Raw genomic sequence first — 11,530 nt, forward strand, 5'->3', positions numbered from 1 at the left:
GGGTGGTTTTCAGAGCCCAGCTCTAGCAGGCTGGGATACAATCTGACTGATGTACCCAGTAATATTGAACCAGGCCCTGCTGTTCTCTCCTTGGTTTGCTTTTCTGACACCTTTAGAGAGTTTATGTTTGAAAACACCACCCCATGGCAATGGAAGATGTGGGTTGGCTGTGCCACTAGCACAAGTCCCCATCACCTGAGATAAAACACTCCGTGCTCTTTGTTGCAAAGGGCCAAGCAACTGAAGCTGATTTTGCAGTTTCTCAGAATCCCAGAGTGGTTTGGGTTGGCAGGGACATTAAAAACCATCCAGTTCCCAACCCCCTGCCTGGACAGAGACACCTTCCACTAGACCACGTCGCTCAAGGCCCCATCCAATCTGGCCATGAGCACTTCCAGGGATGGGGGCATCTACAACTTCTCTGGGCAGCCCATTTCAATGCCTCACTACCCCCTGAATAAAGGCTTTTTTTCCCTAACATCTAATCTAAATCTCTCCTCTTTTAGTTTTAAATAATCCCCCCTTGTCCTCTCACTACATCCCCACATAAAAGGTTCCTTTCCCTCATTTATAAGCCCTCTTTAAGCACTGAGAGGTTTAAGTTTTTTCATGCACTTCTCCTGAGTAGTTCTGCTGGACTTTTTCCTTTGCCAGGGGTGCTTGGAGGGGCTGCTGCCCCTCTCTTTTCCCTGTGGGTCTGCAGGTATCAGGAGAGGACACCACACATCAGCCAGGCTTCAGCTCAGCATGAGGTGTGGTTTCCTTGCCAACATCACGTGGCATCGCCTCCATCACAACCTGTCCAGCTGCAGATGAACATCTGTTTTCATGAGGCTCCTGGAAGGGCCCAGCTCCTCTCTGCCATGGCCCAGTTTCTTTAACAATCCTGCAGGGCCATGAGCTGCTATTCTCCTCTGTCTGTGTCACACCCAGTGCCTCTGGAGATCATCACCCCTCCTTCTGATGTGGTCTCTGCATTCTTTGTTGGTTCCCTCCATAAATGAGGGTCAGAAAAGGAGCTGCCAGGAGGGTGATAGCAGGTCCTGGATGGCCAGCCAGGTGGTGGGGCAGAGGGCTGGGGATGGCAGGGGCTGTCAGCAAGCACACACCTGCTCAGGTGGCACCAAGGGGGTGGCAGTGGTGCCTGCAAACACAGCAGTACACTGGGAGCTGAGATATCTTATTTATTCCATGTGCATGGAGGGACACAAATGCAGGAGGCCAAGGGCAGAGTAAACCAGCTCAGTCAGCAGATGGCAGTCGGTATTTGTGTGTCATGGGCTGCCTGTGCCTGGCAGGAGCACACAGGGAGGGGGTGTGTGTGTATTTGTGTGGAGTTTTGCTCTCATCTGTGTGTTGTGTCTGCACACGAGGCTGGCTGTCACACTCCTGCTGTCCCTCTCCATCCCTGGGTGAAGGACCTGCTCTGCTGTGGGCTGTGACCTCCATGTGTGTCCCCTCAGTGCCCCTGCAGTCCTGAGAGATCTGAGCTACCTGGCAGCTCTGCACAGCTCCTGGGGAAAGGGTTTTGTCATCCTGTCTGAAAGACAGCAACTAATTAGAAGGCAGGAAATGAGAAAAAATAAATCACAGAGGCAGTGGGGTGTTCTGAGAGGCACAGAGTGTGTGAGGGGAGAGATGAGCAGCCCCAGGGGCGGGAGCAGAGGGCAGCCCTGAGCCCTTGGCTGCCATGGGGTGGCTCTTGCTGGAAGCCCAGGGGAGAGGGCAGGAGGGTCTCAGCAAGGGAAAGGCCCTTCAGGTTAGACTGAGTGAAAGCAGAGACTGGGGCTTGCAGGAAAAGCCAATTAGGAGGCACAAGCCTGTCTGCTTTGACTGCTGGCAGATCTCAGCCGGGCTGAGCAGCAGAGGCTGATCCCCCCCCTGCCCTCCAGGAATCCCTGTGTGCTCCCATGGCAGCCTCCCCAAAAATGCCTGTGATCCCAGCTCCCCTGATCGGTCACAGGGGCTGGGAGAGGTGACAGGGGATGGGTGGCACGTCCTGCTGCTCCTTCTTTCTGTGATGTGAGGTGCTTGAGTCGGGTCACAAGATGGATCTCGTGCTTAAACACCCCAAATTTCCCTCCTGCCCGAGTGGCAGAGGCACAAAGCAGTGAGGGCTGGACAGACTGGCCACTTACATGAGCCCTGACATTCATCTCCTGCTTCTCATGCCCATGAAAAGCAACTGCTGGAAGGGAAATGAGCTTTTAAGGATTATTTTGACTGTACGAGCCTCTACCATGGCAAGTGCCGGAGCTTCCTTGGACTCCGGCGTAAGCACAGCCTTTTATCTTAAATCAGCATTTCTCCCCCGCCTTTCAGGGAGCATTTCAGACCTTTCCAGTTCACTGGCCATGTTCTCCCGAGCCCATCTGCCGAGCAGCACGGTGCAGAGGGCGGAATGAAGGCTGCAGAGCCCCGGGTCAGTCACCGCGACAGGGAGGGCGGCTCTGCCCCAGCGCCGGGGCTGGGACGCGGAGCCCCGAGCATCCTTGAGGAGCCCGGAGCATCCTTACGGGGCCCTGAGCATCCTTGAGGAGCCCGGAGCATCCTTGAGGAGCCCCGAGCATCCTTGAGGAGCCCGGAGCATCCTTGAGAAGCCCCGAGCATCCTTGAGGAGCCCGGAGCATCCTTGAGGAGCCCGGGTTTGGGATGGAGGGGAGTCGGTGCCGCTGTCGCTAGATGGCACCGCACCCCCTCGTAGAGAACGAGCGGGGCTGCAGCCAGCAGGGGATGGAGCCTCCCCGTTTGAGAGCTGGGGTTGTTTAGCCTGGAGAAGAGAAGGCTTGGAGGCGGCCTGTCGGAATTCAGGGCATCCCTCTGGCTCTCCTGGATTGCCAAGACCCCTGCCAGGGGGCTCAAAGATGCTTGTACAGAGCCCAAGGTGCCTGTGGGTTTGATTATGACCCATGGAGCAAATTACCAACCTTATATGAAGATCTGCAAGCCACAAAAGTATAAGTAGAATACTAATTAGTTTATCATGGGGTGAAAAAATAGATTTTTTTGGGTTTTTAGAATGGGGGTTCAGGAGGCAAGATGGAGGGATTTGGGCGTGTCCAGCCTTTCTCCTTCTTCTTCTTGGCCTCCATCTTCTGCTGTGATGGTGGCACTTTGAGATTAGTTTAGAGTAGAAGCTCACTGTCTAACATAGGTGATAGGTATTGGAAAGTAATTGTAAATAATGTACACATAATTTTTAGTATAAAAAAGATAATACTGCCCTGAGGGCATCAGAGTGCCTCTGTCTGACCTGCTGGATGGACCTTGTCAGTCCAGAGAAAGAATTTTATAGATAAGAAACAATAAACAACGGTGAGACCGAGAACTGAAGAGTTCTGACTCCTTCTTTGACTGCTGGGCTGGGAAAAGAGACTTTCTAATGTTTCTTGGGGTCACTCTGACCAGCTAAAGTCCTGAGGGTGACCTTATTGCTCTCTACACCTTCCTGAAGGGAGGTTGCAGACAGGTGGGGTTGGTCTCTTCCACCGGGCAGCACTGACAGAACCAGAGGACAGAGTCTCAAGCTACATCAGGGAAGGTATTGGTTGGATATTAGGAAAAAAAAATTCACAAAAAAATAATAAAGTACTGGAATGCTCTTCCCAGGGAGGTGGTAGAGTCACCATGTCTGGATGTGTTTAAAAAAAGACTGGACATGGCACTTGGTGCTATAGTCTGGTTGAGGTGTTAGGGCATAGGTTGGACTCGATGATCTCAGAGGTCTCTTCCAACCTCATTATTCTGTGATTCTGTGATTCTGTGATTCTGTGATTCTGTCAAGCAAACCCTTGAACCAAACCCGAGTGTCCCTGCCTGCAGGATGGGGGACACCACTGTTTCCTGCCCTCTCCTTCACCTCCTCTCCTTGCTTTGAAAATTCCCCTCGTGTAGAGGTTGAAATGAATAGAATAGAATAGAATAGAATAGAATAGAATAGAATAGAATAGAATAGAATAGAATAGAATAGAAATGGGGAGGAGGGGCTTGCAGGTGGGTTTGAGGCTGCCTGGATGCTCTGTAATTTGTAGTCACCTCAGGCTCCTGTTTCATCTTTGCTCTGCACTGAGGGAACACCTCCGTGTGCCCTTCAGCTGAAGCCCTGGATAGTGGAGCAGTGTTAATACACACACACACACAAACCTGTGTGCAGATCCCTCTCCTCTCTTCCTTGGCCACGATTGCCTCTCTCTAATTGCCAAAATCCATCTAGAAGTTGTTGATTTTTAAATCCAGAGTACTCAGAAGACTCCACCTGCAATAAATTAGCTGGTGCCTTCTCCTTTTGAATGTTAAAGGACTCAAGCTTTCAACTATTTCCCTTTGGGAAAAATGGTTCCTTGATTTGCTGTATTCCTTCCTAGGAAGAATTTTGTTCTGCTGTGTAAGTCTTCCAGTGCTCAGTTTAATCCCATTATTGCAGACTACAGCCACTTGGACTTCTTTAATCAGTGACTTGGTGACGTCCTTGGTGGCAGCTTCCTCCAGATCATCTGATATCACCAGTGTGACCAGGGGCACACAGCCCAGCTGGTTTGGCTGCCTGGGAATGTATTTTCTAAGGGGTGTAAAAGCCATCCCCTAGAGCAATGCTCAGTCCTGCAGCAGTGTCTCAGGTGTGACTGTGCTGTGCCTGGAAAGAGATGCAGCCACTGGTGCTTTGACTTTTTGTGCAGTTATTCAGCTCCCCACTGATGTGTGTTTGCTGATAAACCCAACTCCAGTCAGCAGAGCTGTCTTGAGCACTGCCAAGCTGTTGCCCTCCATATCAGACACCCCAGCCCCTGAGAACTGTGCTTAGCTTGTGCTATTGTGTGGCTTCAAACTTGACACTGCTTTCCCCATCCCAAGTTGGGGATGTCCCCTCGTGTTCCAGGTTGCAAGGCAAGATGTATTCTATTACCAACTCTATGGCAGCTGTCTTTTGTCACGTGGGCAGTTTGCCTTATCTCTTCCACAATCACTTCTCCCTCAGGAGGGGACACCTGCTGATAACAGCCATTGAATGTCCCTGCATGGCTGATAAGAACTACAGCATCCCATTGGGAGATGTGAGCCCAGAGGGAGGAGCCAAGCATTCCTACCTGGATATAATCCAGAGATTCTGGAACACCAGCACAGCTTCTCCACTGGATTCCCCAGAGGAACAGCAGCTGCCTCTTCTTCCACTGGATCTTCAGAGGAAGAGACTGCACCTTTCTACAGGATCCCTGCTCCAGCAGAGCCACCCCTGACACTGCAGGAGGGCTGAGCCACAATTCCAATGGGACTGCTGCCAACACCCTGACCCACAGGGTGTCAGGCTGGGTTCTGACTCTGTCAGGGTTGTTCTAGTGCACTGCATTGTTTATTTTATCCTTTTACTTTCTTCCCTATTAAAGATCTATTATTCCTGCTCTCATATCTTTGCCTGAGAGCCCCTTATTTTAAAATTTATAGCAATTCAGAGGGGTGGGGAGGGTTTACATTCTCCATTTCAGGGGAGGCTCCTGCCTTCCTTACCAGACACCTGTCTTTCCAAACCAAGACACCTCCTCACCCCTCAGGAAGGGCAGTGGGGCTGTCCCTGTGGGGGATGAGGAGGATCCCATTGAAGATCTGCCCTGGTCACTGCTGGGGCTCATGGAGCACCAACATCTCTCTGTCTCCATGGGAATGACAGAGCACAGCACAGGTACAGCCTTGGATGTGTCTGGTCCCTGAGAGATTTGGGACAGCTGGCTCCTGGACTTTTTTAGGAAGCATTACAGCTCCTGTCTCAAAGCAAATCCAGCACCCACCTCAGCGGGAGCTGTGGCATTCCCAGCTCCCTGGATGGAATTGCCTCCCCAGAAGGACCTCACACAAAGCCCTTCCAATGAAGCCATGGCTATTACAAGGCCTTTGAGTCAGGGGTTGGGGCGTGGTGTAAGGCTCTAAGATAGGCCATGATTCACCCCTGGCCAGCCAGGGAAAAGACATTCCTGGTGCTGGAAAAGGCACACAAAACTGTGACAGCGTTGAGCTAGATAGACTGGTGACATCATGTGCTCTGATACTAAAAAAAAATCCCAGCAATGCTGTGGAAACCCAGCAATGCTGTGGAAAACATCATTTTTGTGCTCCTCTAAGAGACTTCTTTTCCCATGCAGCTGGGTAATTAAATACAGGGTCTCAAATCCAGGCAGTGTGTGATCCTTTTCCCCCTTCTTGTGTGAAAGGCAAGAAATAAATGGAAAAAAAAAAAAAAAGAACAAATCCTAAATACTTGGTTTAAGGGGACCCTGGATTCCTGATCCAGGGCCAAAAATCCTGGGATGGTCCAGTGGTCTCTAATCCAGTCATTATGGGATTTTTTGGAGAACGTTTTTTTTTCAGCACCAAGTCAAACAAAAAAGTTTGGTAAAATTCTATTCTTTCCCATGCAAAGCTTGGATTTTTCACTCTTGACAAATGCCTCTTGCCTTGAAATATCCCTGACCTGCTTTAGTCCTGATGATATCATAACATTAGGGATCACTTACATGCCCTATCTTAAGCCAAGGATGACTCTCTCTGATACACCACTGCTGCCAAATTCAAAAAGGAGCCCAGCCAAGGCTCCTTAGTTAGGTACAAAGGAACCTCTCCCTCTTCCTCTCCTCAAGGCTGAGGTGCAGGGAGATATTACTCATCCCAAACTAAACATGGATGTATTTCTTCCTCGGTATTTAATAGCAGCTATTTTTAACTGCTGGGATAACAGCACAGGGAGAGCCAGCATGGCTCTGTGGACTCATCACTGGCCCAGATCCCGGCTGTGCTGGGATTTGCCAGCTCTGTGTGGTGGGACTGATCAGGGCTGCAGTCAAGGGCTTGTCTGCTCTCTGTGCTCCCTATCCTTGGCCACATTCCTGAGTGTCCAGCCCTGGCAGGACCCCCATGTCCCCAGGCAGCATCGCCTGCTCAGTGTCTGCTGTGGGGTTCTGTGGGAAACACAGCTCCGTGTAAGGACCAAGCAGAGCCTTCCCAGCTGCATCTATAGAGGTGGAAACAGGGTAGCAATGATGCCTGGAAACCAAAATAAATCCAACTCACAGCTTCTGCCCGTGGCTGAGTCATCAGCTGTATCCGGCACCGTGGAGATGATCCCCTGCCTGTCCCGGGACTGCTTCCCTTCCTGTGTGGGAGCAACAGCAGGGAAACAGGTAAATTCCCATAAATAGAGGAGAAGAACTGCACAAAGACCCAGTGAGGGGAAAGTGACAGCACCAGAGACTTTCCAGAGCCAAAGGTGGATTTTTTTTCCCTGCAGGACCCAGCCTTGGCTTTGCTCTGTTCTCTCCAAGGGCTGTGCTTCACAGTTTTTTGATGCTCCACCTCATTTCCAGAGCTAAGTGGTGGTGTTTTCCTTACCTGTTTTTGATTTCTGAGACAGGATTATCCATCCATTTCCCTTACCAGCTCCCACAATGATTTTTGTGCCTCAAACTCAGTAGTGATGGGAGCTGCCCTTTGCTGCTCTCCCAGTGAAGGACCAGTCCCTCGTGGGGGCTGATACCATACAGCAAAGAGATGAACAAGATAAATTCTGATAAGGTCTCATTCATAATTAATATTCCAGATGATATCAATATGGTTGATAGAGTTTCCCATGTTTTCTGGATGTAGGTCTCTCTCCAGGCTGCAGATTCCTACCAACTCCTTCCCTCCAGGAAGAGGATCACCACCAGGAACAGTTGGTTGAACATCTGACCCCTGCCCCTGGTGCCATCGAATCACCCAGGGGTTGGTGGCACTAGACATAAACATCTGCATGGAAACCTGTGCCTAGGGATTCACATCAGTGGGTGATGAAACACCACCAGAAAATCCAGGAATTACAAGGATAAAAAGTATTTCCAGAGCTTTTTGAAGAAGAGCACCTACTGACCTTTGCAGCAGACTCCTTCCCTGTGGTGGTGGCAGGACTCCATCGTGCCTTCCTCTGGATGCTCTGGAGAGGGGAAAGGAAGGCTGGGTCCCTGTGGGGTTTGCTCTCCAGGCTCAGGGGCTGGATTGTGGTCAGGATGCTGGTGTGATCAGCCTCCCTCTTCCTCACGGGGCCTTTGGGAGATGGTGCCTCCAGTGGAGCACAGGGTGAGCTCTTACAGGGTGGGGTGGTTTTAGGGGGGTCACAGCTGGTCAGGAGCCCTCTGAAATTCCTTGCTGGAGCACCAGTCTTAGGGATGGGAGCACGCTCCATGGGCTTGCTTGGGCACATATCACAGGGATGATTTTGAGGTAAGGCACAGTTTTTCCCCACTGGAGTGGCATTGTTCTGGGATGGATATCTTGCTTCCATGAACTAAAAAAACCCAAAACCAACAAAACCAAAATATCAAAACAGATTCTTATATAATTTCAATAATAAACCATGTGAATTTTTTCTTTCCTGCTCTTCTACCTCAAGCATCACATCTGTTGATTTTCTAACTTTGTGGAATGAAAGAGTATCCCCTCTACTTTCTATGGTCTCTGAAATAAATGTTAAGGACACAGTAGCTTGTTTTTGAAGTGCTGATGTTTCTGGCTTGCCTGTTTCTGGTGAACCCTCCTGACTTGTCCATGAACATGCAAGAAAGCCTTGGAGTCGAAAAAATATGGCCTGTGGTTGTCTCCTCTCTTGGATCATTGCTTTATTTCTATCTCCATCCTCCTATTCTATGAAAATGTGTTTCCAAACAGGAGAAAACCGCCCTCTCTATCATTTAATAAGAAATCTCCAGTTTCTTCTTAGAAACCTGGACCGAAAATAAAAATTTTCAGATTCTGCCTTTTGTTTAATTAGATGGAATTCATCTTTCTGTGGTCAGTAGGAATCAACCCCATTTTTAGCAGAAAAGCTGGATAAAGTCCAGAATATCTGGCTTCTGGTGTGTTATCTTTTTTGTTCCAGGTTGTAAGGGGCCCCTTATCACAAATCAGGGTCAAATGAGCAAACACAGAGCTGAGAACTGCAGGTTATGCCAGTGAGTTTGCAATCAAAATATGAGGAACACTGGCAGATGGGAGCTGTCCCTTTGCCATGATGTGAGAACAGTAGTCACAGCTTCTGGCTGGGGGGAATTCCATTTAAGATCCTGAACTGCAGACCCCTAAATGCAAAATCTACCCATAAATGCAAAATCTACCCATGAACTTGGTGTCAAAGTCCCATTACAGTAAAAAAACACCAAGAAAGTGCTAGAATGGTGCAGTAGAATGGCAGAAACGACACAAGCACCTAATTTGAGATGCAGAGGGCAACATCAATAAACCTCCAGCTGGTGGAGGAGGAGGGCAGAGATGCCCCAGAGTCGTCCCTGCCAGCCCAGTGTGGCTCTCTGGGTGCTTTCATGACTCCCAAGCCACCACTAAATCCTCTGCCAGGTCCTTCACTTCTTGATTGTCTTTGTTAACCTCTACCTCCACAATTTTTTCACTTCACAGCAACCTGAATATCATACATGAAATTTCCATCCTGGAGCATCCTATGTATGTCAGTCCCTCTGTACATACTAAGAGGCAATTGGGTCTGACATGTCCTGGGGTTTCTCAGAACAACACTGGTTATTGCAGAAAATGTTGGGTTTTTGTTTGTCTCTCATTGCCAAGAACTGCAGCTTTATGCTGTGAGGACAACCCACACCAAGAGCCCTGAGCCCTTGGCTCTCACCTTGGGATGTTCTTGCTTGCTCATGTTTTTTTCACCATTCAGGATGCGCTGGTACCTGCAGGGAAGACAGGAGATGGCACCTGAGTCCCTTTTCAGCCTGAGTATATTCTTGCATATTGTGGACAGGCTTGTTCTGCCTTCCCTTACCCTCTGGAAAATATCAAAGCCAACAGACTCCAAAGGGAAACTTGAAGAGTGACAGAGAGGTGAGAAATCTGCCAAAGAGGATTGGTTTTAGCTGAGGGCTGTACTGCCAGAGCGATTGTGAGCCCTCTCCTCCCAAGCTCCATGCAGAGGTGTCCCTGGAGCATCCATGTGCCCACTGGTGGGGGATGTGTAGGGGGTTTACATTGCCTGAATGAGGTGTATTATTGCACTTTGCTGATTTATAGCTTGGAGCTGAAGTCAGGCTTTCCAGGAGGTCAATTTATTCAGCTTTAACCTCATGTAAAGGGATTTATCAAGTCAGTACCTGACCTATTATAACACCAGTGGTGAGTGAGACCTTTGCAGAATAAACCACCTTCCTTCTCTTCTGTGCTCTGGGGAATGCACTCTCAGCTTTCTCCAAAGACCCTGTCAGAGAGATGGCTATTTGCAGTGGAAATGAACCAATTTTGGGATATTTGGAACTAAACTGTCCCGTGGGGAAGTTCAAGAGACAGACTTGACAGCTGCTCTGTCACTCTTACATGGAGGGAGATGTACTTGGGGTTCTGTTCCTAATCTTGTCTCGTGCTTGGCAGAGTTTGGGTCTGATCTCACTTATGGGCTGTAACAGGAACAGAAATCAGCCCTCAAGAGGCTTGGGCTGAAATGTGATTCTCCCTGGAGCCTTTTGGTAAGAGACAGTTGAGAGAAACCAGGAGGGGATGCAGTGCCCATACCCCTCTTTCCTCCCCACCAGCTCATCTCTCCAGCAATTGCTCCTTTCCCTTGTGGCACCTTACAAACTACCAAGATTAAAAACTTTAATTGTCCACCAGGGAATGCTCCAGGCCTCGGGGTCAAGGGCAAATTCCTCTGTGTCATTTTATTTAGTGAAGATTGCTGAGTGTGTCTGGGTTTTAAATCAGGATTTGTCTTCTAAGACACAATAATGCACTGGAAATATAAAACAGAGAGGAGCACTCGTGACAGAAAACACACACCTCTCACTTGAGACCTGACAATTTGGGGTGCTGTGCTTGGGAAAGATCTTATCTGAGTGAGGTTTGTTTGTTACAGAGATGGAGAGGGAGGGTCCCCCTTGGAACCCCTCAGATCTGAGGTGAACTTCAAGTACAGGTTAACCACCACCCACCTGGCCACCAGCTCTGAGACAGACACAGCTTTCCTCAGGAGAACTGCCCTGAGCTCTGGATTGCTCCTTGGAGAAGGGCACAGGGAGGGGAAGGACTGGGCTGGCCTCAGCCTCTCAGCTTTTTCCATGTTTTCTGTCTGCTGGCACTGAAACAAGAGAGCAAAGGTTGTGGTGCTGGATGGGAAGGCTCAGGGAAAAGAGGCCAAAAATTGGTGTGTCCATCTCCACCCAGGGCATCAGCAAAGGGCTGTGGAACAAATGCTGTCTTCATCTTCACCTGCATCTTCATCTGCAAACCTCATCACTGAAATGCAGTTTTGAAAAACAAAATGGGGTTAAAGCAGACACAAGTTAAATTAAATCACACTTAATGCAGGGAATTGGTCTTTTCTACTCTGTCTACCACTTATCTCATTCTCTTAGAGCCCCAAGTTCATCTCTATGACAGTGAGAGATGTGAAGGAAGAAAAGACGTGAAGAAAATTAGCTTTAAATAATTTAAAAGTTGCTTAATGTAATTTGCATATGCATCCTCAGTTAAAATTTTCTGATGTTTCCAGTGTCACACAGAC

At 49.1% G+C, this 11,530-nt stretch overlaps 1 protein-coding gene across 1 annotated transcript in view; it reads right to left on the reverse strand.

The window, feature by feature from the left end:
- Positions 1-11,092, reverse strand: part of XIRP1 (xin actin binding repeat containing 1) — a 36,084-nt gene extending 24,992 nt beyond the window's left edge. Inside the window, exons 1-4 of the mRNA XM_054646178.2 lie at positions 10,959-11,092; positions 9,656-9,710; positions 7,892-8,305; positions 7,057-7,138 (exon numbers count right to left, since the gene is read on the reverse strand). Coding sequence (XP_054502153.2) covers positions 7,057-7,138; positions 7,892-8,305; positions 9,656-9,710; positions 10,959-11,086 — 679 coding nt within the window. The 5' untranslated portion in view covers positions 11,087-11,092. The remainder of the gene's footprint in view (positions 1-7,056; positions 7,139-7,891; positions 8,306-9,655; positions 9,711-10,958) is intronic.
- Positions 11,093-11,530: the final 438 nt, after the last annotated feature.

This window comes from Agelaius phoeniceus, chromosome 1 (genome assembly GCF_051311805.1).
Source record: "Agelaius phoeniceus isolate bAgePho1 chromosome 1, bAgePho1.hap1, whole genome shotgun sequence".
In the NCBI taxonomy this organism is placed as follows: Eukaryota; Metazoa; Chordata; class Aves; order Passeriformes; family Icteridae; genus Agelaius; species Agelaius phoeniceus.